This window comes from Symphalangus syndactylus, chromosome 20, assembly GCF_028878055.3.
Source record: "Symphalangus syndactylus isolate Jambi chromosome 20, NHGRI_mSymSyn1-v2.1_pri, whole genome shotgun sequence".
Lineage (NCBI taxonomy): Eukaryota > Metazoa > Chordata > Mammalia > Primates > Hylobatidae > Symphalangus > Symphalangus syndactylus.
Genome location: NC_072442.2, coordinates 35,555,425 through 35,578,471, shown reverse-complemented (window position 1 = coordinate 35,578,471; position 23,047 = coordinate 35,555,425). Strand labels below are relative to the sequence as shown.

The following is a 23,047-nucleotide window of genomic DNA, read 5'->3' as shown; positions in this document are numbered from 1 at the left end:
ACCAGAGGGCTTACATTTAGGCACTGGTGGGCAGAGACGGGGCAGAAAGCTGGAGAGACGGATGCGTATGTCAAAAAGGCGAGGACAGAGAAGGGACTAGCTCAGGGCAGGGCTTGGCCGCAGGAGTGAGGCGGAGGCCGGGGAAGTCCCGGAGGAACCTATGGCACGGCAAGGGAACCCGCTGTGCGAGGCAGGGTGCGAGCCCCCGACCCCTCCAGCTCCCCTGACCGACGCCCCAACTGGGGATGACAAAACCGAGAGCTAAAGATAGGCAATGTGAGCACCAGAAGGGACCCTAGTTGCAATGGACTGAAGCAGTCAGATAAGTGTAAACCATGTATTCATCATTCTACTACTACCAAAAAAGCTCGGACTGGCCAGAGTTTGGAGGATGCTAGGGAATCAGCTCTTTATTCAGAAACTGTTTAATACAGGAAGAGTCCAGCGTTTCTCCTGTCTTTCTTATACGAACTTTCCCACTCAGTAACCAAATCGCAAGGGGCAGTTTCTGTCTATAATTATTCCAGCTAATAAAGGAAGGCATGATCAGAGTGATCAAATCTGAATATCACTATTCTGCACACACACAAACAATAAAACGCTAATGGCGGAGGCACAGACACTGCTAAGACCACGGAAACGCATGATGTGCCTTCAAATGGAAGAACACTGTCACCACCTATGAAGTGGTCTCAACGAAGGAAATTGAACATAAACCTTATGAGGCCTCTAGATCCAACTACAATTTACAGGAGATAACAATGTACAGGAAATACAACGTATAGGAAGCATGGAGGTGGGAGGAACACGTTAAAGATCACCGTAGAGATGCAATCAGCAAAATCCAGAGGGCAAAAAACTACAGAAGAAATTTTCTGGCTCCTTCAAGGAAAGAGAGAGAGAAGGGAAGGAAGGAAGGAAAGAAGGAGAGGGAGGGAGAGAAGGAAGGAAGAAAGGAGGGAGGGAGGGAGGGAGAGAAGGAAGAAGAAGGAGGGAGGGAGGGAGGGAAGGAAAGAAGGAGGGAGGAAAGGAAGGAAAGTAGGAAGGAAGGAAGGAAGGGAGGAAGGAAAAAAGAGAGAGAAAGACGTATGGGAACCTATAGATTTAAAGAAATTTAAAAGAGCCTTGGCCAGGCACAATGGCTCATGCCCGTAATCTCAGCACTTTGTAAGGCCGAGGTGGGTGGATCACTTGAGGTCAGGAGTTTGAGACCAGCCTGGCCAACATGGTGAAACCCCGTCTCTACTAAAAATAAAAAAAAATTAACTGGGCGTGGCGGCGCGTGCCTGTAGGCTGAGGCAGGAGAATTGCTTGAACCTGGGAGGCGGAGGTGGCAGTGAGCTGAGATGATGCCACCGCACTCCAACTGGGTGACAGAGCGAGACTCTGTCTCAAAAAAAAAAAAAAAAAAAGCCCTATAAATCATCAATCAGTTGCAATGTGTGTATCTTCTTTGTATCCTGATTCAAACAAATACACTGTAAAAATATATATATTTATGAGAAATTGGTAATTTGAACACTAGAAGTTTGATATTAAGGAATTTTATTGATGATGTTAATAACTGAACGTGTTATGTGATTATGTTAAAAAGAGTCATTATCATTTAAAGATATACACTGAAATAATGATGGATGAAATTAATCAGGAGGGGTATAGATGAAACTAGATTGGCCATGAGTTGATAATTGTTGAAGCCGGGTGACAGATACATGGGGGCTTATTATAGTATGCTGCAAATTTTTCAAACTAAGAAGTTTAAAGACCCTGTGACCTCCCTTCCCACCCCTAGGCCCAACAGACAGAAGGTGCCGTGTGTTACAAGCAGCAGGTTGCAATCCAGACAGCTCTGAGTGGGAAGGTCCTCTGATGGCTGAGGGGCCTGAGAAGGGTTTCTGGGGACTTTCTGGCTTGTGGGACAGTCCCTGGCTCCCTTGAATTGGGCAGGGAGGATCTGATGGGGAAGTGGCTGCAGCTTTTCATTAAGGAAGGCTGGCTTCTGTGGGTCTGGTGACACTGGGGCCAGGCACTGCTACCTTAAGACAGCTGAGTGGGTGGCTCCAAAAATAGCCAGGGGGACAGCAGGGGGCGGGGAGTCACATGGAGAAGCTCAGGGGTGAGGCTAGGCAGGTGCCCAGGGGCTTGGCGCTTCTGCCTGCTCCCCCAGAACCCTCGGACTCCTCCTCTGCCTCCAGAACCTTTCTTCCTCCCTCCCTCTGTCTCTGAGAAGACAGATGGCCAGGTGATGCTGGGACAAATACTGCCTTGCCTGAGGGGACGCTGACTCTGGAATTTGGTGGCTCTCCAGGGATGAGCGGGTCAGTCAGGTGGAGAGAGAGAGAGGAAGGGACAAGTACTGAGTAACCTGCCTACCAGTCACCCCATCTGCAGGCCAACACCTGCGCCCTTAGGCTGGACCCAAGCGATCCTTGCCTGGGGTATTTTGTTGTCCTCCTGAGGCCCTGGAGGAGAGGTCACACAGGCACCAAGGACTTTGGAACCCCGGCAGCCATAGGTCCCCACCCCCTTCTCAGGGTACCTGGGGAGACTGCCCCTGTGCCTGCCCTAAGTGAGAGACCTGGGGAGAGGACACCCCGCCCCATCGCCCCTGGACTGAGATCCTTTGGCAGAGGCAAGAAGGAAGGGGAAGCAGGGCCGGGCAAGTACATCGGCAGCTCAGTCATCGACTGAGTCAGGCACTGGGCTAAGCCGTCTGCATGCATTCTACTCATCAGCAATGTGGCCTTGGGAAAGGTATACACCCCTGTGCCTCAGTTTTATCATCTGTTAAATGGGCACAGTAATAATACCTGCCTCATGGAACTGCTGAGGAGATGGAATGAGGTAATATAGGTAGATATACGTAAGACTCTCAGCACAGTAGCTGGCAGGGCTAACTGGTATTACACACTGGCAGGTGACCTCCACGTGGGCAGAGGTTTGCTTATCTCTGCAATTTCAATGTCTGATACATAGCAGGTGTTCGGTAAATATGCGCTGCATTCATTACTTTGTGGAGTCCTCATAATGATGCCAAGAGGCAAGCACTATTCTTGCCAGTTTATAGTTGTGGAAATAGGCTAGAGGGCAAATGGTGCACTTAAGGCCGCATCCCCAGCAAGTGGCCAAGGGGGGACTCGTGCCCACCTCCAGACCTCCGAGTCTGGGCGCCGAGCCCTGACTCCATGGGCCAGAGAGGGCGCCTCCTCTGCTCACCTGTCTCTACCTGGCTGGTCCTGTCCAGGGCTTGCTAGACCTCCACACCGAAGTGCTTGGACTGGGGATAAAGGCTGGGTGGATGGCACCTACATTTGCTGTTAAGGAAGCTGCCACCAGCTGGTTACACCTACTAGTTGCCAGGCCCTGTGCCAGGCCAAAGGATACAAACGTGACAAGATCCTAGTCTTCGAGGAGCTTGGAGCAGTCTGTGTGGTTGGGTTGTGCCTAGGAAAGCACGCAGGGGCTAAGGGGACATCCAGCTTGGCCTAGCAGAAGAAGGGAGGTCAGAAAGGCTTCAGAGAGGAGAGGACATCTGTGCAGAGTCTGGAAAGGTGACTGGAAGGTTGCTGCTTGAATGAAGGTGGGAAGGGAACTGCAGGCAGAGGGAAAAGCCTGGGTGATGGCATGGAGACTTGAGAGAGTCTGCCAAGCTAGGCAGGAACGGCTGAGCGGGGGCCTGGGGTTGGAAGGGTAGGGGCAGAGGATGGGATTCTAGACCAGCTGACCAGGTTCAGGACGGGCCAGAAAGCCACCAACTGGGGATGAGCTGGGAACTCAGGGGCCATGAGAACCATTAGAGTTTTAAGGGAGGATGGAGGTGGCCAGATTGGTGGTTTAAAAAACACTGTGGCCACTGGAGGGGATGGTTGGGGGGACAATGAGTGTGAGGAGGGTGTCTATCCCAGATTCGGTGCATGCTCCAGGCGGGGAGGGGAGGCTGACGCCGGGACCCAGCTGCCCCGAGCCACCTCCCTCCTTCCCTCCTCTCCTCCCTGCCCCCTGTCTCTGTCACTCACGGGGCGGGCCCGGCTGGGCAGCCATGGCTGCGACGCTCTTCTGGACTCCTCTCCTCTTGGGCAAGTTGGTGCCTTGTTCAGTGGGGAGGCCCGGGATGAGGGGGTGGGATTTAGGGGTGGTAAGATGGAGGTGTGGAGGGCCCGCAGAAGAGGGATCTGGGTTGGGTGAGGCAGGTGCCAGAAGGGCTTTGGGGTGTTAATGCCATGGCCGGCTGGGGATCCAGGGAATGGGGCTGGGAGCTGGGCTCTGGGATGAGGGGGCTGGGAGCTCTGAGGGCTGGAGGTGTCCTAGGGCCGGGGTGGGTCTGAGCACAGGCCCAAAGGGTTGTGGGCCCTTTAATGAGCTGGCTAGGCCGAAGCTTCTAAACCCAGGCTAAATTTGGCCCGGGCAGGGAGGGTGAAGCTGGCGGCCAGGTCCTCTGCTCCTCTCCTGGGCTTAGGATTCCTTTTGCTCAGCTCCTGCTGGCCTCTAGGGCAGCCCTTCTTCTAACCTATATTTTAGGGGAGGAAGGTGGGGTCTCCAGGCCCAGATGGCTACCCTTCCTCCTCTGTAGGCTCCTGGCCCCTCTTCCTCTCCTCTAGATTCTTGGGCATTTAGCATGGAATTCTTTTCCCAGTGCCTTTCACAGATACACACCCTCACACACACACGCGCGCGCACACACACCCCTCACACACACCCTCACACACCCTCACACACACACCCTCACACACGCACACCCTCAAACACCCTCTCACACACCCTCACACACTCTCACACACACACCCTCACACATCCTCACACACTCACACACACACCCTCACACACCCTCACACCCACCCTCACACACACCCCCTCACACTCTCACCCTCACACACACCCCCTCACACTCTCACACACCCTCACACACACCCTCACACACACACCCTCACACACACCCTCACACACACACCCTCACACACCCTCACACACCCTCAAACACACACACACCCTCACACACACCCTCACACACACCCTCACACAATCCTCACACACTCACACACATCCTCACACACACACACACCCATACCCTCATACACACACACACACCATCACACACTGTCACACACACCCCCACACACCCCCCACATACCCCCATACACCCTCACACACGCCCTCACACACACACTCTCAAACACACACACACCCACACACTTTCACACACACACCCTCACACACCCTCTCACACACACTCTCACGTGCACACACACCCTCACACACACCCACACACCCTCACACACATCCTCACAGACCCTCACACCCACCCTCACGCACACACACCCACATCCCCTCACACACACACACACCCTCACACACACTCTTCCCAGTCAAACATCAGTCCCTGCCCACTGCACCATTAATAGGAGCCTAAAACAAGGAATGGAAAGGTTGCGGGAGAGGCTCTCCCGAGAATCCCGAAACCCAGACGATTAAAATGTCTAGCCCAGCAGGGCCTGCTCCCCCACCCCCACCCCAATCCCTTCCTGGGAGGCAGCAAAGGAAGCGCTTCTCTTGATGCCTTAGGGGCTCCAAGGACTTGGTGGGGAAGGGAGCTTATTCCCTGCCCAGGACTGAGGCTGGTCTGTGTGTTTGGGACTTGTGGGGTCCCCACAGTTCTCCTGGCAGGGCTGGGGGACACCGAGGCCCAGCAGACCACGCTACACCCACTTGTGGGCCGTGTCTTTGTGCACACCTTGGACCATGAGACGTTTCTGAGCCTTCCTGAGCATGTCGGTGAGCGGCCTGACAGGCACCCAGGCGGGTGGGCTGGGGTGTACCCCGCAGGGCTCCTGCTGTGACTCTAAGCCCCTCTCCTTGCTTCCACCAGCTGTCCCACCTGCTGTCCACATCACCTACCACGCCCACCTCCAGGGACACCCAGACCTGCCCCGGTGGCTCCGCTACACCCAGCGCAGCCCCCACCACCCTGGCTTCCTCTACGGCTCTGCCACCCCAGAAGATCGTGGGCGCCAGGTCATTGAGGTGCCGTCAGGGACTCTGAGAAAATCACAGGGGTGGGCCAGAGTGGCCTCCTAGGAGCAGCCCTACGGGTCGGGATTGGGTGTTCATTCACAGTCATTTACATATAATTTACATATCTCTAATTTGGTATCTGAGTCCTCTCCTGCCAGGCTCCCGCTGTGCCACGTTTCTCCCCTAACCCACCTCTCAGATGTCTTTCCCATCCCCCAGGTCACAGCCTACAATCGGGACAGCTTTGATACCACTCAGCAGAGGCTGGTGCTGGAGATTGGGGACCCAGAAGGTACCTCTAGCTGTGGCCCATCCCTTCCCCACCAATGCCAGTCTTGGGGAATCTCTCCCGGAAGGGAAGGGGGCTGTGGACAGAAGAGGCTTGGAGAGGCATGGAGCAGGGCATCCTGGAAAGTGGGGACAAGGCTCTTAGGGAATGGGTGCTGGGCTGGGATTCCAGGCTCTGGAGTTCTGTTACCCACTGTGTTGCAGACTATGGGGCCTTGGCTCATTGGGGTCTGTGGTGGATGGGGCATTGAGGGGCCTGAAGGGGTGTGCAGGGATGTGGGGAGGAGATTCGGGGAGGCTTTGCCGGGCAGAGGTGGGGCTGGGTGCAGCCTGAGGTGTCCACCTGGCCTTCCCAGGCCCCCTGCTGCCATACCAAGCCGAGTTCCTGGTGCGCAGCCATGATGTGGAGGAGGTGCTGCCCTCAACACCTGCCAGCCGCTTCCTCTCAGCCTTGGGAGGACTCTGGGAGCCCGGAGAGCTTCAGCTACTCAACATCACTTCAGCCTTGGACCGTGGGGGCCGTGTCCCCCTTCCCATTGAGGGCCGAAAAGAAGGGTAGGCGTGCAACCCTAGAGGACTTCCTGAAAGAGGAGGATGCAGCTTGTGGCAGGCATAGAACAAGGGTCTCCCTAATTTCCAGGTGGGGCTTTACCATGCACATCTCCACCTCCCAGCTTCACACCACTCTCCACTCTCCTCTGGCTACACCCGCATCTCCTTGTCCTTCCAGAGCCTAGACCCTAGTTACCCTGAACTCTGTACTTCCTGGTGCCTCATGAGCACATACCAGATACATCCATTAAAAGACATTCCTTAGTGGGGAGGGTAAGGCCCCCTAGAAGAATGGGGTGCTGTGTGTACTCTCACCGTGACCTCAGATCTCTGGGAGGACTGTGACTCCTGCCAGACCCCAGCTGTGCCATGTTCCTCCCTTAATCCTCCCTCCTAGGTGTCTCTCTCATCCCATCCCCATGTCATAGCCTACAATCAGAACAGTTTCAACAACCCCTGGCAGAGTGGTGCCTGGTGCCCCCTGCCCCCACTCTGCTGACAATGACTTCTATCTGGTCCCAGGGTGTACATTAAGGTGGGTTCTGCCTCACCTTTCTCTACTTGCCTGAAGATGGTGGCATCACCCGATAGCTACGCCCGCTGTGCCCAGGGCCAGCCTCCACTTCTGTCTTGCTACGACACCTTGGCACCCCACTTCCGCGTTGACTGGTGCAATGTGACCCTGGTGAGGAGGGACCCTGGGACCAGGGATGGGGTGGGGCATGGCCCCAATCCCAGTCCCCCTTCCCTCCCATGCTGCTTCCTACCTCCGTCTCTCTAATTGCTCCAGTCCCCATTTCTTTCTCTGATGTTCTCAGTATTGCCCACAGGCTTAGTCTGAGGATACACACACACACACACACACACACACACACACACACACACACCCTGAAGTTCTACCTTTCCCCCACAAGAGGGCGACAGAGTCCGCAATCCACAACGTGGGGTCTCCAGCTCCCGCGCCCCAGATCTGCCCAGGCCAACAGCTATATCATAGTCCAGTTCCCAAACCCTTTCCCTACCAAGGGCCTCTGCGTGACAGCTCTGTCTGCTTTTCTCTAAGGTGCCACCTAGCAAACGCACTTACAACAAGGATCTGATAGCTCTTCACACTATAAACCAAAGATGCTCACAACAGCTCTTTGGACACTGAGCTGAGGTTCGCAGGATCCCACCGCTGTTGTACACTGTTCCTGTGAATTGACCAACAGAGCAGGGACTCATTCAGGGTCCACAGCCAGCTACTGGTAATTGACAACATTCTTGAGCGCTTGCTATGTGCTTGGCACTGTCCCATCAACATATTTTATGCTCACCACCACTCCAGGAGACAGGTGCTACTGTTATCCTTCTGACGTTACAGGTGATGAAACAGAGGCACATAATCATCGTAGCTAAGCACTTGTCTGAGTCTGGATTCAAACCAGGCGGTCAGACCGTAGCGCTGTGTGCTAACCAGTGCACTGTCCCGCCTCTGCTGGACTTTGTCTCCTGCCTCCTAGTCCTGGCCCCTGCCCTGTTCCTGGGGACCTCTGTGTCCAGCCAGCCACTTCCTGCGTCAGCCCTGAGCTCTCTGTGCAGGTGGATAAGTCAGTGCCGGAGCCTGCAGATGAGGTGCCCACCCCAGGCGATGGGATCCTGGAGCATGACCCGTTCTTCTGCCCACCCACTGAAGCCCCAGACCGTGACTTCTTGGTGGATGCTCTGGTTACCCTCCTGGTGCCCCTGCTGGTGGCCCTGCTTCTCACCTTGCTGCTGGCCTACGTCATGTGCTGCCGGCGGGAGGGAAGGTGAGTGTGGGCATGAAGGGTGGGGGAACACCTGCTGGAGCTCACACCCATGGGACTCACAATGGCACTTGTACTGTGTGGGACCCAGACACCCTGGGAATGGGGTTCTCAGGCACAAAAGGAGTGTTGGGCCCCTTTCTAGGCAACTTGGGGCTGGAGATATGCCTGGCCTGGCACAGGAGGGCATTGTGGATAATCACACGCAGACCTCCACACACATTGGAGCCCTGGGGCACCTTGGGGTGAAGCCTAGAGCTGGGCTAACCCTCTCCTTCACTTTTCCACAGGCTGAAGAGAGACCTGGCTACCTCTGAGTGAGTAAAGGAAAGCTGGGGGTGGGATGGGAGCCCACCTAGACAGTTGTTGGACCCCCCCGCCAAACTATGCCATGAACAGCAGAGACAGAATAAATCACTCTGGGGTGATGCTCACCCCTTCCCTTGACCTCTGAGCCCCAGCTCCGGGCTGGCTGGATGCTGGGCCTGATCTTTCCTGACTCTGCCTTCTTATTTGCTGGTGTCCATAGAAGAGTCTCTAGTGAGCCGGGTGTGGTGGCTCATGCCTGTAATCCCAGCACTTTGGGAGGCTGAGGTGGGAGGATTGCTTGAGCCTGGGAGTTTGAGGCCAGCCTGGGCAACACAGAGAACTCATCTCAACAAAAAAAAATTTTTTTAATTAGCCAGGCGTGGTGGAGCATGCCTGTGGTCCCAGCTACTTGGGAGGCTGAGATAGGAGAACCGCTTGAGCCTGGGAGATCGAGGCTGCAGTGAGCCGTAATCGTGCCACGGCACTCCAGCCTGGGCGACAGAGTGAGACTCTTTCCCCCAAAAAAGAAGAGCCTGTTGTGACACAGGGGAATGGGACCTGCTGCCACTATGGGGGAAAGGGCTTGAGAAGCAACTTAAGAGACTCCCAGTATCAGTATGAGTCAGACACCTGCGGTGCAGGCCGGGCTCTGCCACAATTACTCCGTCACCCTTCTTTCTGGCTTCAGATGCCCTGCAAGATCACGAGGTTGGACTAGCTGGTGTCTATGAGTGCTTCCAATTCTGCCAGCCCTTTCCAAATCCTTCCTTTCTTATTTTGGCCTGGTTTCCCCTACTCATAACTTTACCCCTCCTATGTGCCCCCAGCCCTCTTCCTCTCCCAATCCCCTGAACCCCAGATTCCAGGAGGCAGATGTGAAATAAGTTAGGTTCCTTTTATTCCCACTGCACTGAGCCAATGGCGGGCTTGGCACCCCTGACTACTTGCCTGGCCTGCCTCATTAATTGCAGTGGCACTTGGCCACCCTTCGAACCCCCTTGATAAGCTGCTTGTGCCCCTGTTTGGAGCCCAGTAGTGACCTGTGCTGTCCAAAGGGGCGCTGCCCAGAGTGCCACCTCTGCTGCCGTTGTCTCTTGACCTTGAGCTTGGACTTGGAGGCCTGCTTCTTGCCCAGGGTGAAGGAGCCTGAGGTCCCCCTGCCGGTCACCTGCTGAGCATGCCCTTGTCCACCAGCCCCTTGAGCACACACTTGAAGTGATAGGCATTTCGGGCCATGTTGTAGCCCGTGGTGGAAACAGCCTTCTTCAGGGTGGCCAGGGACACATACTTGCAGGTCCCCTTGTCTGCCACAGCCCTCAGGATCACCTTGGACGTGCTGGGCTTCTGGCAGGCTTTGGCACAGGTGCGTTGCCCAGTCGCTGTCTTGCTAGAGACATGCTGCCCTGCTGGCCTCCACCCATGGCAGTATTTGAGTTCAATGGCACTGATGGGACAGTGGTGAAGTGCCTTTCTGCTTCTCTCCCTGGGGTAGGTGAAGTGTCTTGGGTGAAAGGACCTCCAGGGTGGCTGGAAGTCTCCACTGGGCTGCCCCTCGCAGGATGGCTGAGGTGTGTCCCGGTTCCTGGTCCTCTCTGAGGCTTCCCCTTGGGCTCTGGCCCTCGCCTTTCCCTGGGTGGCCAGAGAGAGGATCAAGGACAGTCACCCACGGCTGGCCTCCACAGACTTGTGCTCTTGGCGCAGGGGGTGGTGAGGTTATCTCTGTGGTGACCTCAGAGGCTACCAGAATTCTGTGTGGGTCACAGTAGCCCCATTGTTTCCTCCAGGGAGGGGTGGACCAGAGATGCCCGATGGTGGAGGCATGTAACATGCCAGGTGTCCTGGGGAGGAGGGCTGCGCTTGTGGGCCAGACAGTGGGCCTGAACGGTGCGTGCACATATGCACGTGTGTGTGCATGCGCCTGGGCTTCTTTTATTTTTAAAAAACTTTTTAGAGAGAGGGTCTCACTCTGTCACCCAAGCTGGAGCACAGTGGCATAATCATAGCTCACTGCAACCTCAGACTTCCTGGGCTCAAGCAATCCTCCCATCTCAGCTTCCTGAGTAGCTGGGACTAAAGCTACTGCACCTGGCCTGGCCCCCAGTTTTAAACTCACCATTTTGACCCCACTGTCTCGACCCACTGGGTTTTTGAGCCACTGGGTTGAAGAATACAAGCTTTGCAGGCATCAGGGTTATACCAACATTTATGAATTTTTATGGGGAATATATTTTCCAGAGTGAACAGAGATGTAATTCCTTGATCTACGCTAAGTTGACTTAATTCCTCAAGCAACTTTCTATACAAAGCAGTTAAAGGCTTTGCTTTTATTTTCTGTTTTCAATTTTATAGAATTTTTCCCCATGGGGATCAGTGACTTTTCATGTACATTTCACTAGGAATATTTTATTCCTCAATTTTTTTGGACTGCGCCAAATTTAATCACTAACATCTACTGCCACTGGGGATATTCTCTCGTGACCAGTATTTCGTCCACGTCCAGCCTTCCCTGGGTCAACTCTGTAGCTCTGATGTTGTCAGAAAAATCTGCTGCCTCAGTCAATTTGAAATCAATAACCATTTTACCATGTGCAACATTAGCCTTGGCTGGTTTGGATTTCGTGTTGATGAAAAATCCAATTTTTCACTTGTTCAATGTCTGCCACTTTTCAGATTATCCACAAGTTATGATTCTGCTGCCTGCTTTTCACCTAGATCAGATTTCAGTGGTCACAGAGTCCTGCAGGCCCCACAACCCTCTCCTGGGGATTTCTGTGCCAGAGGCAGTGCTTTAGGGACTGTGTGTTGGTGGTGGAGTGGGTGTGGGTGAGACCTGGGCCACGTGTGTGTGTGTCTGTGCGTGTGCCTGAGTGTGTAGGAATGCCTGCTGTTTGTCTGTCTGCCCAAGTGCTGATGTGGAAGGACCGTGGGGAAGCCACTGCGGGGTCTGGCCTCTGCTCTTGCTCTAGAAAAACATCCCCAGCACATTTTTCCACCTGTGTGTTGCCAGAGTAATGAGGCCCAGATGTGGGGCTGGGAATAAGGAGGGGGCCCACTGACTGAGGCCTTCCTCTGCCAGGGCCTCACCTGCCCAGCTGTCTCCATCTCAGCAGCCACACACTGGTTGCTTTCTTTCCCCTCAGTCTCCCCTTGCCTGGGAATAGAAAATTGTGTTTCGGACAACTCAGCTCACCAAATTCCAGACTCAAGAGCTCATCTTGACCCTCCCCTGGCCTTAGATGGTGACTCCACCTCTTCCTGCTGGCCAGACAGGACTTGGTCCCACTCCCCGCAGGAGGAGCATGGCCCATTCAGCGTGAAGCTAGGTCTTTTCTGTAGTCTAAACTGTCAGGCTCTAACCAGAGTCTGTGTCCACTAATTGGGACCTGAACATGGTTGGGGATCACTTCTCCTCCCTCATCTCACCAGTAACCAAGTGGCAAGTAGGGTCGCTTCAGCCCTGCCTGGGGCCCCAGCTCCTCTAAGAAAACCAATTCTTGGCTAGGTGCAGTGGCTCATGCCTGTAATCCCAGCACTTTGGGAGGCAGAGGCAGGAGGGTCCCTCGAGGCCAGGAGTTCAAGACCAGCCTGAACAACATAGTAAGACGACTGTCTCTACAAAAAAAAATTTAAAAAATTAGCCGATCACGGTGGCTTGCACTTACAGTCCCAGTTACTCAGGAGGCTGAGGCAGGAGTATCGCTTGAGCCCAGGAGGTAGAGGCTGCAGTGAGCTATGATTGTGCCACTGCACTGAAGTTGGTGACAAAGTGATACCCCATCTCTTAAAAATAAATAAATAAATAATATAAAAACATAATATAAAGCTCAGCAAACACCGGCTTCTGGAAGAATATGGCCCCTGTGGATGTCTATTCATGTCTCTGTATCTTATGAGCACTTACCACGTGGTGGGCACTGTTCTAAACGCTAAGCCGCATTTTCTCTTTTAATCTTAACAGCAGTCCTAGAAGGTAGGTGTTTTTTTTTTTTTTTTTTTTTTAAATAGAGATGGGGTTTCACCATGTTGGTCATGCTGGCCTTGAACTCTTGGCCTCAAGTGATCCACCCGCTTTGGCCTCCCAAAGTGCTGGGATTGCCGGTGTGAGCCACCGTGCCTGGCCTGGTGGTAGGTGTTATTATCTCCATTTGGCACTTGAGCAAACTAAGGCATAGAGTGGTTAAGCAACTTGCCCAAGACACACAGCCTTGAACCCAGGCTGTCTACACCCACAGCCCATGTCTTGACCACTGGGCACTGAGCAGGCACCATAGAGCTTTCTTTTTTTTTTTTCTTTTTTTTCTTTGAGATAGAGTCTCTTGCGATCTCAGCTCACTGCAACCTCCGCCACCCAGGTTCAAGTGAATCTCCTGACTCAGGCTCCTGAGTAGCTGGGATTACAGGTGCCCACCACCACACCTGGCTAATTTTTATTTTTATTTTTTGTAGAAACAGGGTTTCACCATGTTGGCCAGACTGGTCTCGAACCCCTGACCTCAAGTGATCTGCTTGCCTTGGCCTCCCAAAGTGCTGGGATTACAGGCATGAGCCACCGCGCCTGGCCCCATAGAGCTTTCTGTTTGTTTTCTGCCCCTGCATCATGTGTTTGAGTCTCTCCCCACATAAGTGGTGCGGAGGACTGCAGGGTGGCTCAGAGGCAGGGCCAGGCTGTACTCCGGAGCAGCTGACTCCCAGAGCTGATGACTCCCCACCTGTGCCTCCAGCATCCAGATGGTCCACCACTGCACCATCCACGGGAACACAGAGGAGCTGCGGCAGATGGCGACCAGCCGCGAGGTGCCCCGGCCACTCTCCACCCTGCCCATGTTCAATGTGCGCACGGGTGAGCGGCTGCCTCCCCGTGTGGACAGCGCCCAGGTGCCCCTCATTCTGGACCAGCACTGAGGGCCCAGCCAGGTGGGTCTGGTGGGTGATGCCAGCCTTATTTCTGGGAACAAGATGGCCTTTATCTCAAGGCTGGGGCAAGGTGGGATCTGGGAGAGGTCAGGGGAAGAGACACATAGACTTGTCTGCCCCTCTGAGGCCGCTGCTGGGGGTCCTCACCAGTGCCAGGGCTATGACCCCAATGCCAAGCACTCGCGGCTGGAGGGTCAGGGTGGGGAAGTCAGGAGAACTAGCATCTGACCCTCTCAGCCCTCCACTCTCTCTTCTCGTAGTGGTTCCAGGTCAAGCCCTGACTTCATCCTCCCTTCTCTGTCCACACCACGAGCGGCACATTCCACCTGCTGATTCCAGCTCCTGGCCCACCTGGAACTCCGGCTCTAAACAAGCAGAGAGAGGGGGTGGGGCGGGGTGAGGGTGTGTGGAGTAAGGACATTCAGAATAAATGCCTGGTGCTCTGCTCACCTATTGCTGCTGGCAGTCTCCCCTGTCCTCACTGGCTCTGTTTCCCTTTGTGCTTTCTGGGAGGCCCCACGGGCAGCCAGTGCCTGCCAGCCTGCCCTTTGGACTCTTGGCATTTTGCTGTTTCTCAAACTCTCTGGAAGAAAGAGGGAAGGACCTGCTAACTGCAGCCTTCCCATGAACCTGGTAGTGAGGGATGCCTGGATCATTATCCCCATTTCATAGACAAGGAAACAGAGATCAAGGGAGAGTCAGTAACTTACCCAAGGTTACAGAACAAGCAAGTGGCAAAGCTTGAATTTGACCCTGGCACTTCTGCCTCCACCCTGCCTTCTACAGAGCTGAGGGGTTCTAGAAGCAGGAAATCCAGGCCCTTACCTGTAGATTTCTTTGGCACCTCAAGATTCCCTGGAGGGAGAGTCCCTCTGTCTGTTGTGTTTGGAGAGAAGCCAATCTAGATATGGAGAGCGAGCCCGGGCGTGGTGGCTCACGCCTGTAATCCCAGCACTTTGGGAGGCCGAAACAGGCAGATCACTTGAGGTCAGGAGTTCGAGACCAGCCTGGCCAACATAGTGAAACCCCACCTCTACTAAAAATACAAAAATTAGCCAGGCATGGTGGTACGTACCTGTAATCCCAGCTACTCAGGAGGCTGAGGCAGGAGAATCGCTTGAATCCCGGAGGTGGAGTTGCAGTGAGCCGAGATCACACCACTGCACTCCAGCCTGGGCGACAGAGCAAAACTCTGTCTCAAAAAAAAAAAAAGACATGGAAAGAGGGAGGTTGGAATGCAGGTCCTGGAATGCCCTAGGCTCAAGGACTCCCCGCCTTGCTGAGCTCCTCCAGAGATGGGCAGGGGTGCAGAGGACACAGCACAGCCTGGGACCCTTGTTGGGCTGAGTGGCGCTAGCACAGCTTGACCCCGCATGAGCTCGGAAGAGCTCAGCTGGCCGTAAGGAGGCCTGAGCCTGTTTTTCCCAGGTGGACACAATCAAATTGGGCCAGTTCTGCCCTGATCACTGCCATCTGGCCACATCCAGGCTCATATACTCCCACTCCCACGTGAGGACAGGCCAGGGACTCAGCCTGAGAGGGGCCCGGCTAAAAGAGGGACAGCTGTCAAGGCCCTCCCCTAGTGGCAACTCTGAGAGAACACAGACAAGGGCTGGCATCGCCACTCCAGCCTCCTTCTCCTTTTCCTCTGCTGGGAGGCCCTGGCTCCCTCATCCACACAACTAGCCCCTCAATGCAGGTTCTGTCTTTGCCCAAAGGGCACCTCCTCAGAGAGGCCTTCCCTGTCCCCTCTGTGGTCCCACTGCCTGCCCTGCGAGGACTTCCTGCTCTCTGAGAGGATTTGAGCTGTCTGGGCTCACGTATTCTGAGTCCTCTTCCGCACTAGAACATACGATTCTTTCAGCCTGCAGCAGGTGCAGTGCCTGCACACAGTGAGTGCTCAGCAAGGATGTTCTGAAGGAAGGCATGAAGGGACGCCATGTGTCTGGGTTTGCTCAGCGTTCTTTATTTCTTTTAGAGCCAGGGTCTCACCACATTGTCCACGCTGGCCCTGAACTCCTGGCCTCAAGCGATCCTCTTGCCTCAGCCTCCTGAGTAGCTGGGATGACCGCCGTGAGCTACCGTGCCTGTGCTCAGTGTTCTTAAGGAGGTTGCTCCCCTTCTCAGGTCACAGGGTGTGAGCAAGGCCATGGCTAAAGGTTCTTCCATTATCTCCTGAGCCTCCCTGTACCCATTAGTTAGTCAATCAACTCATCAAACATTGGTTTCGTGAGCATCTGCTGAGGCAGGCTGAGGTGCAGTGTATGTGCTTAATAATTGCCTGTTGAATGACTAGCTCTTTAGGTGCCCACACCATAACCAATTGGGTTCTTTGACTAGCGGGTGCCTCTGGCTTCTCATTGGCTATTTCTTTCTTTCTCCTGAAGGAAACCAGGAATTGCGCAGACCGGAGGCTCCAGCAGCCAGCCTGCTGTCTGGGGTGGCTTCTCCTTGATCCCTGCTCCCTTGAGGCGGAGGCTGCCCACCCCTCATCTCTGGGCTCGCCCCCTGCAGCCAGGCAGCTCTTGGACCTCCTGTGCTCTTCCTGTGCTGGCCAGGGCTGGGAGAGTGCAACGCCAGCTCCTCACTTCCCGGCTTTGCCTTGGGGTCTTGGCAGCGCCTTTCTCCCTGCTCAGCTCCAAAGAGCACACGGGAGCCTGGCTGCCGGCCTGAGAGGAAGTGGCCCAGACAAGTAGCTGGGAGGATGGCGTGCCTGCAGAGGACGCTGAGCCCTGCCTGGGCACACATGTCCAGAGGCCCCCGGCAGCATGCCGGGAGGGCACAGACATACTTAGTGCCTCCCCACTGGGCAATAGCCCCTCCCTGGCGCGCAAGATTCCACCCAGCAGTCACACTCCAACCCCCACAGCCCAGGACAAAGAAGTGCAGCCGCCCCCATCACCACCTCCACCGGGAGACTTGGCCCAGCTGCACACTCTGCTCCACCCCTGTCTCCTCCAGTCCCGTGATGGCATTGCCCCTGTTGCCCAGTGGGTGGCCTCCACCTTCCTTCTAAACACAGCACCCACACGTGGCCTGACACTCAGACATTCCCTCACCACCTCTCTATCGGCCAGACCTGGCTACTTAAGGCACCACCTAGGGCCGGCCTCAGCCCCCTGCTGCATGCTGCCCGGGAGCAGGACTGGAATCATGATCCTGCCACACAACAGCTGGCTCAGCCAGCTGAGGGTTAGTTTACTCATAAGATGATCATCATAACCGCCTTGGGGCTGTTGTGAGAATTTGTGGGAACTGGACACTCTGGCAGCTCCCAAGGATGGACACATTATTGCATGCAAGCACACACACAATCCCCCAAGGCCAGAGGTCCCTGGGGTCTCCCTGGCCCCTAAGATCCAGGCTAAATGAACTCCATTTCCACCTGCACCTTGTAAAAAGTTCAATCTCTCCCTGTGAATTGGGGGTGGAAGCCTAAATTTGTATGATCTTTGGTGCGGATCTGCTGCCTAGAGCTGCACCATCAAGTACAGCAGCCTCAGGCCATGTGGGTACTAAGCACTTAAGATGTGGCTAGTCCAAACTGAGATGTACTTCAGTGTAATGGTGAAATGATCGGATTTGGGGATACATTAGGTTAAATAAAAGACATTGCTAAAATTAGTTTTACCTGTAGTTATTTATTCTTTTGAGATGAGGTCTCACTATGTTGCCCAGGCTGGAGTGCAGTGGCATGATCATAGCTTACTGTTACCTCAAACTCAAGTGATCTTCCTGCCTCGGCCACCAAGTAGCTAGGATTACAGGCACTCACCACCACATCTGGCTAATTTTTACAAGTTTTGTAGAGGTAGGGTCTCGCTATGTTGCCCAGGCTGGTCTCATACTCCTGGCCTCAAGGGATCCTCCTGCCTCAGCCTCCCCAGTAGCTAGGACATGCACTACAGCACCAGCATTTTTATCTTTTTTTTTTTTTTTTTGAGATGGAGTCGTGCTCCATTGCCCAGGCTGGAGTACAGTGGCACTATCCTGGCTCACTGCAACCTCCACCTCCCTGGTTCAAGCAATTCCCCTGCCTCAGCCTCCCAAGTAGCTGGGACTACAGGCGCACACCGCCAGGCCCAGTTAATTTTTTTTTTTTTTTTTTGTATTTTTAGTAGAGACGGGATTTCACCATGTTGGCCAGACTGGTCACAAACTCCTGACCTCAGGCAATACGCCCACCTCGGACTCCCAAAGTGCTAGGATTACAGGTGTGAGCCACCGCCCCCGGCCCTTTTTATCTTTTTTTAAATGGCTGCCAGAACATGAAAAATTACATCTGCGCCTTGGGTTCTACCTTTATTGGGCTGCGCTGGTTTCATGGCTCTTCCTGTATCTCCATCCCAGATTAACTCACACCCAGAACTCAGCCCCTTTCCCTGCTTTCTACAGAACACCTGCTCTCCTAGGCCTCTGTGCACTCAGCAGCGAAGCCCTAGCGTGCGGGCAGAGTTTGCCCCACAGCAGTGAATTCATCCAGAACTTGAACGTGTATGTGGCCTCACTCTCTAAAATGTTTTAGTCCCCATCATGGTTCTCTGTCCCTTCTCATTCAGTACCCCCTTCCCAGTTCCTCCCATTGTCTTTTGCGGAGAAAATCCCACTTTCTCCAGCATTAGCATGTGCCAAACTCACCTCCCTCCTGGCCTTGCCTTGCACATCCTCTGCAAAGGGTTGAAATCTCTGCATGGGGAGGGCCTGCCACCCTCCTGGACAAGACCCCTCCTGCTTCCAGGATCTTGCCTCCCTGACTGTGGACATGCCCTCAGCCTGACTTGATACCCTCTGGAGCGCACACAGGGGAAGGGGACGGGGAGACACAGCCTTCCCAGCACCAGGGCTCCCACTGGCTGGGGGACTTCAGGAGAGTGGTCTCCTCCCACACTGAGCCCCCACTAATTTTTCCCACACTCCTCTCTGCTCCCCTGCCCCATTCATCCGTATCACACAGACAGACCCTCCTATGCCCTCTGTCACGCCCATGTACACATATGTCCCAAATGCCACAGTCCATGTGTTCTCACAGTTCACACAGGGTTGCTTTCACTGCCATACGTGTGGGGAAGCTGCCCTCATCATGCACAGATGCCCCCCCACCCCAACCCACACACATACACGTGTGAACACAGATGCATTTATTTGTGCACAGGTAGGTGGGCACAGAGAGTGAGACACATTCTCATCACCAGGCACCCCCAGGAGACAGGGACCCCTTGGTGGCACTCACCTTGCTCCCTCAGACGCCATCGCAGGCCTCCTCGTGTGGACGCTGGGCTTGACGGCAGCCTCGCATTCTCTCCCACGCAGCCCACGCTCACGCCTGCTCCACACACAGTCTCCTCACCCCAGCCGGCAAGCTCTCTTGCAACCCCTCTCCTCCTCCACCCACCCAGCTCTGTCACTGGAGAAAGTCTGGGAAGCTGAGAGTTAAGGTGTTGGGGAAAAAAAAAAAAAAAAAAAAGGAGGGAAAATCTACTGTATTCCGGTGATAGAAAATCCTGCCAGGAGATGGGGCTCAGGTCCCAAAAGGGACCCAGGATTCTGAGATTGCAGCAGAAATTAAAAATCCAAATGAAGGCTCCTCTCTTTCTAGAATTTTCCATCTGGGCTTGACTGAAAAATCAGCCAAAAATCAGAAGCCTGGTCCTTCTCACAAAGAAGACAAAGGTGAGTCTGACAGAGCAGCAGGCTCTGTGACACCCTGCAGGAGATAGTGAGGGTCTCGGGGAGTGGGTCTGGGTGGCTGTATTTAGGGCAGCTGTGATGTCAGCGGAAAGGAGGGTTTGAGTTGGGAATGTGGCACAATGGCCCCTTTGTCCCCCTCCCCTCCTGTCCTGTACACACTGAAACCACACACCGGCCCCCACACCACGTGATGCAGGCTCAGAGCTGCCCATGGGGCACTGCCACACAAGGCTGCCCCCGCTGCAGCCCTGACCCACAGTGCGTGTGTCCACATATATGCCCACGCGCGTGCACACACACTCACGTACCCACATGTAGATTTGTACAGAGGTGACAAGAGGCATATTCACTCCTTTGCCTACAGCTCTGCTGCCCCGTGTGGTAACCCTTATCCCACATATAGTTAGTAAAATTAATTGCAATTCAGTAGAAGTGGAAACTGCATTCCTCAGTCACACTAACTGCATCTCACATGCTCAACAGCTGCATGTGGTTAGCGGCTACCGTACTGGGCAGTGCAGCTCTAGGACATGTCTGTTGCTGTAGAAAGCCCTGCCCTGCGCCCTCCATTGCTGTCTGCTCCCCGATGGGCCTTTCACTTGCTCTTCCTCTCACACTTGCTCACTCCTGTGCACAAAGCACACACAGCGCCATGCTCTCACCTGATGGGTGGCCTCTCTAGCTCAGTCTCTCTCTCTTTAGTCTCCCCAGTACCTAAGCACAGACTCTGCCTAGCCCTGCATCGCAACACCTGGCCTCTAGTCTGGAGAGAATAACAGGATGGAAACATGACCACGTCCACAATCCTAGGATAAAGGACCGAGGGGAGCTATGTGGATCTGGAGAGCTTTGGAAACTCAGAGGGGCTGAGCTCAGGCTGGGTTGGGCAAGGGAATGGGAGGAGAATGAAACATTTGAGCATGGCCCGGACAGTAGGGTGTTGAATATGCAGAGAGAAAGGACATCTAGAAGGCCTGGAAGTGGGGAAATGCAGTGCATTTGTGAGAACTGCGGCCACCCTTTTTGGTTGGTGTGACAGATGTGGGCAGGGGAGGGGACAGTGATCCTGGGCAGGTGGGTAGTGGCCAGGTAGAGCCTTGGATGCCAGGCTCAGGATGTCCCTGGGTCCCCCATGAGGGCAGATGGGGATGTGGCCTGGACAGCCAGGGTCCAAAAGTCCCAGAGGTCCAGGTGGACAGGGTTTCCTGGGCAGCATGGCAGGCATCACCAAGCAATCAACACATTGATCAAGAGATGGAGCCCGGCGCTGTGGCTCATGTCTGCAATTCCAGCACTTTGGGAGGCTGAGGCAGGCGGATCACTTGAGGCCAGGAGTTCGAGACCAGCCTGGCTAACATGGTAAAACCCTGAATCTACTAAAAATATAAAAATTAGCTGGGCGTGGTAGTGCATGGCTGTCATCCCAGTTACTTGGGAGGCTGAGGCACTAGAATCACTTGAACCTGGGAGGCGGAGGTTGCAGTGAGCTGAGACTGCACCACCACACTCCAGCCTGGGTGACACAGTGAGACTCTGCCTCAAAAAAAAGAGAGAAAGAGAGATGCATGGGCATCACACAACTTTGGGTAATTTGCATATGAATAAGCCTTCATTTATATGCCATCATTCTTATCCTCTCTAGACTGATTCCCTTTCTACACTGTCCTAAGTGTGGTAGAAGTGCTAATGATGAATTATTAAAGGCCATAATGAATGGCCATGAATACTTAATGACACCACGATATTAGTATTGCTGATGGATGGTATCTACAGACTTGTCCATCTCTCTGGAGACCTTAGGGAGGAACACGGGCTTTTTGTTCCTTTTGGGTTTAGACCTGAGACAAGGTGAGAGAGGTGACCAGCTGTCGTCTCGCTGTCTCCCTGGCTCCGGGTGCCTGATTCTCTCCAAACTTCTGACGCCCTGGATTCTCTGTCCCCCGCTGACCACACTCGCTGTCCCCCTTACCTGAGATGGGGGAGCCGAACAGTCAAGGAGCGGGCAGAAGGTGAAGGGAAAGAGAAGTGAGGGAGAAAAGGGAGGAAGAGGAAGCAAGAATTTAAGAAAAAAAAAGAAAGAAATAAAAAGCTTAAAATGGAGTAGGCGGGAGGCAGGGGCACAATGGCTCCCCAGGCCACCCCAGCCCAGGGGTGTTGTGTTCTGGGGATTCAGGAGGTCGAGGCACCCAGTCTGTGGTGAGCAGGGCCAGGCCTCCTTCCTTCCCGAGAGCACGGTGTGAGCGCCTTCCCCACAGCTCTCCCAGGTGTCTGTCGCCCTCACTCCCCCAGGGCCAGGACAGCGAGCAGGGAGCATGCCTTCCTCCTGGTCCCTCCCAGACCCTCGCCAGGCTCAGCAGACCCCTCTCCTGTTGCGTTGCTCCTTCGGTAGGAGCTCAGCGTGGGTGAGGAAGGAGCAGACGGCAGATTACCCTTCATGTCAGTCCAGGGAGAGGCCCCCAGGTCCTCCTCACGGGTTCCACTCCCCTCACCCTCCCAGTATCCATGAGCATCCCACCGCCACCAACTGCAGGGCATCCAGGGCGGTGGAGAGTGGACAGGCTTGAAGGGGAGTGGGTATGAGGTTTGGACAACCCCAGGTGTGAAGGGTGTGTGTGTGTGTGTTGTGCACGTGGATTGACTGTATGGTATTGCAGGAGAGAAGAGGATTTGGAAAAGGTGCAAGGGAATTGCAAGAATAGAAAATAAAAGAGGAAATAGAAAGGTTTGAGGTATAAGAAGGGTGAGAGAAAGGGGAGTGGGGTTATGGAAGGATCTAGAAGAGAATAGTGGGGAGGGAAAGGGCAGGAATGGAAGGCAAGCCCACCACCCCAAAGCCCCTTCCCCATGTCTCCCCCTCCCCCAACTCCAAAGAAGGAAATTAGGAGGCCACTGCAGATTATGTTTGGGTCATTTCCACATGCTTTATTCCAGCAATCAAAATAATTAAAAACATCTCAAATTATTATACACATACAAAATAGGTACAGAGTCTTTTGCTTCCTCCCACCCCTAGGGGGAAAAACTGCTTTGTGCTTTGGGAAGTTGTCTCTGAAACCCGGGGACAGAGGACGCAGGACAGACTAGGAGAGAGCCGGGAGGATGGGTTGCAGCTGTGGAGGAGGGTTTCAGAGGAGAGAGGTCGGAGAGCAGAGGCCTGAGAAGCCAGAGGCAGGTGGAGAGAGGGTGGAAAGTGAGCAGCGGGCTGGGCTGGAGCCGCACACGCTCTCCTCCCATGTTAAATAGCACCTTTAGAAAAATTCACAAGTCCCCATCCACAAAAAAAAAAAAAAAAGAAAAATATCAAGGAATAAAAATAGACTTTGAACAAAAAGGAACATTTGCTGGCCTGGGGGGGCATCTCAATTTCTATAGCACCAGTGATTCCTTCCCCACCCCACCCATCACATAGATGTAGCACCTTTGGTATAAAATGGGGAGCCACTTCCACCCTGCCCCCATCCCCGCCCCCAGGCAGTTGCCCCGGTGACACATCAAGACAA

The 23,047-nt window shown here is 54.3% G+C and overlaps 2 protein-coding genes across 7 annotated transcripts; one reads left to right on the top strand and one right to left on the bottom strand.

Moving 5' to 3' along the window:
• The first annotated feature begins 3,822 nt into the window (after positions 1-3,822).
• Positions 3,823-22,368, top strand: SGCA (sarcoglycan alpha). 6 transcript variants are annotated; one of them, XR_008653124.2, is made up of 11 exons: positions 3,823-4,076; positions 5,650-5,769; positions 5,864-6,018; positions 6,229-6,301; positions 6,654-6,852; positions 7,372-7,534; positions 8,431-8,639; positions 8,927-8,953; positions 13,667-13,859; positions 19,456-19,529; positions 21,384-22,368. XR_008653124.2 is itself a non-coding variant. In XM_063628765.1 (10 exons), exons 1-9 carry the CDS (start codon positions 3,863-3,865, stop codon positions 13,845-13,847), a joined length of 1,341 nt encoding a protein of 446 aa, XP_063484835.1. In that variant the 5' UTR covers positions 3,823-3,862; the 3' UTR covers positions 13,848-13,859; positions 19,456-20,240. The 6 variants fall into 6 exon arrangements, 4 of the variants coding, with proteins under 4 accessions (XP_063484835.1, XP_063484837.1, XP_055113121.2 ...); XR_010118085.1 differs by having other exon boundaries at positions 20,250-22,368; XM_063628765.1 differs by lacking the exon at positions 21,384-22,368 and having other exon boundaries at positions 19,456-20,240.
• LOC129469927 (putative histone H1.9) lies at positions 9,822-10,822 on the bottom strand. The gene is given in 4 exon segments (XM_055257147.2): positions 9,822-10,125; positions 10,128-10,396; positions 10,399-10,422; positions 10,569-10,822. Coding segments are annotated over 4 exon segments (717 nt in total). The 5' UTR covers positions 10,774-10,822; the 3' UTR covers positions 9,822-9,906.
• Positions 22,369-23,047: the final 679 nt, after the last annotated feature.

What these genes read in the sequence shown, in the direction of transcription:
- SGCA (XM_063628765.1), top strand. Translation starts at nt 3,863, where the DNA reads ATGGTTGGGGGGACAATGAGTGTGAGGAGGGTGTCTATCCCAGATTCG. An exon ending in GAGCCTTCCTGAGCATGTCG is followed by an intron (nt 5,770 to 5,863) that starts GTGAGCGGCCTG and finishes TGCTTCCACCAG; the next exon opens with CTGTCCCACCTGCTGTCCAC. An exon ending in TGCTGCCGGCGGGAGGGAAG is followed by an intron (nt 8,640 to 8,926) that starts GTGAGTGTGGGC and finishes ACTTTTCCACAG; the next exon opens with GCTGAAGAGAGACCTGGCTA.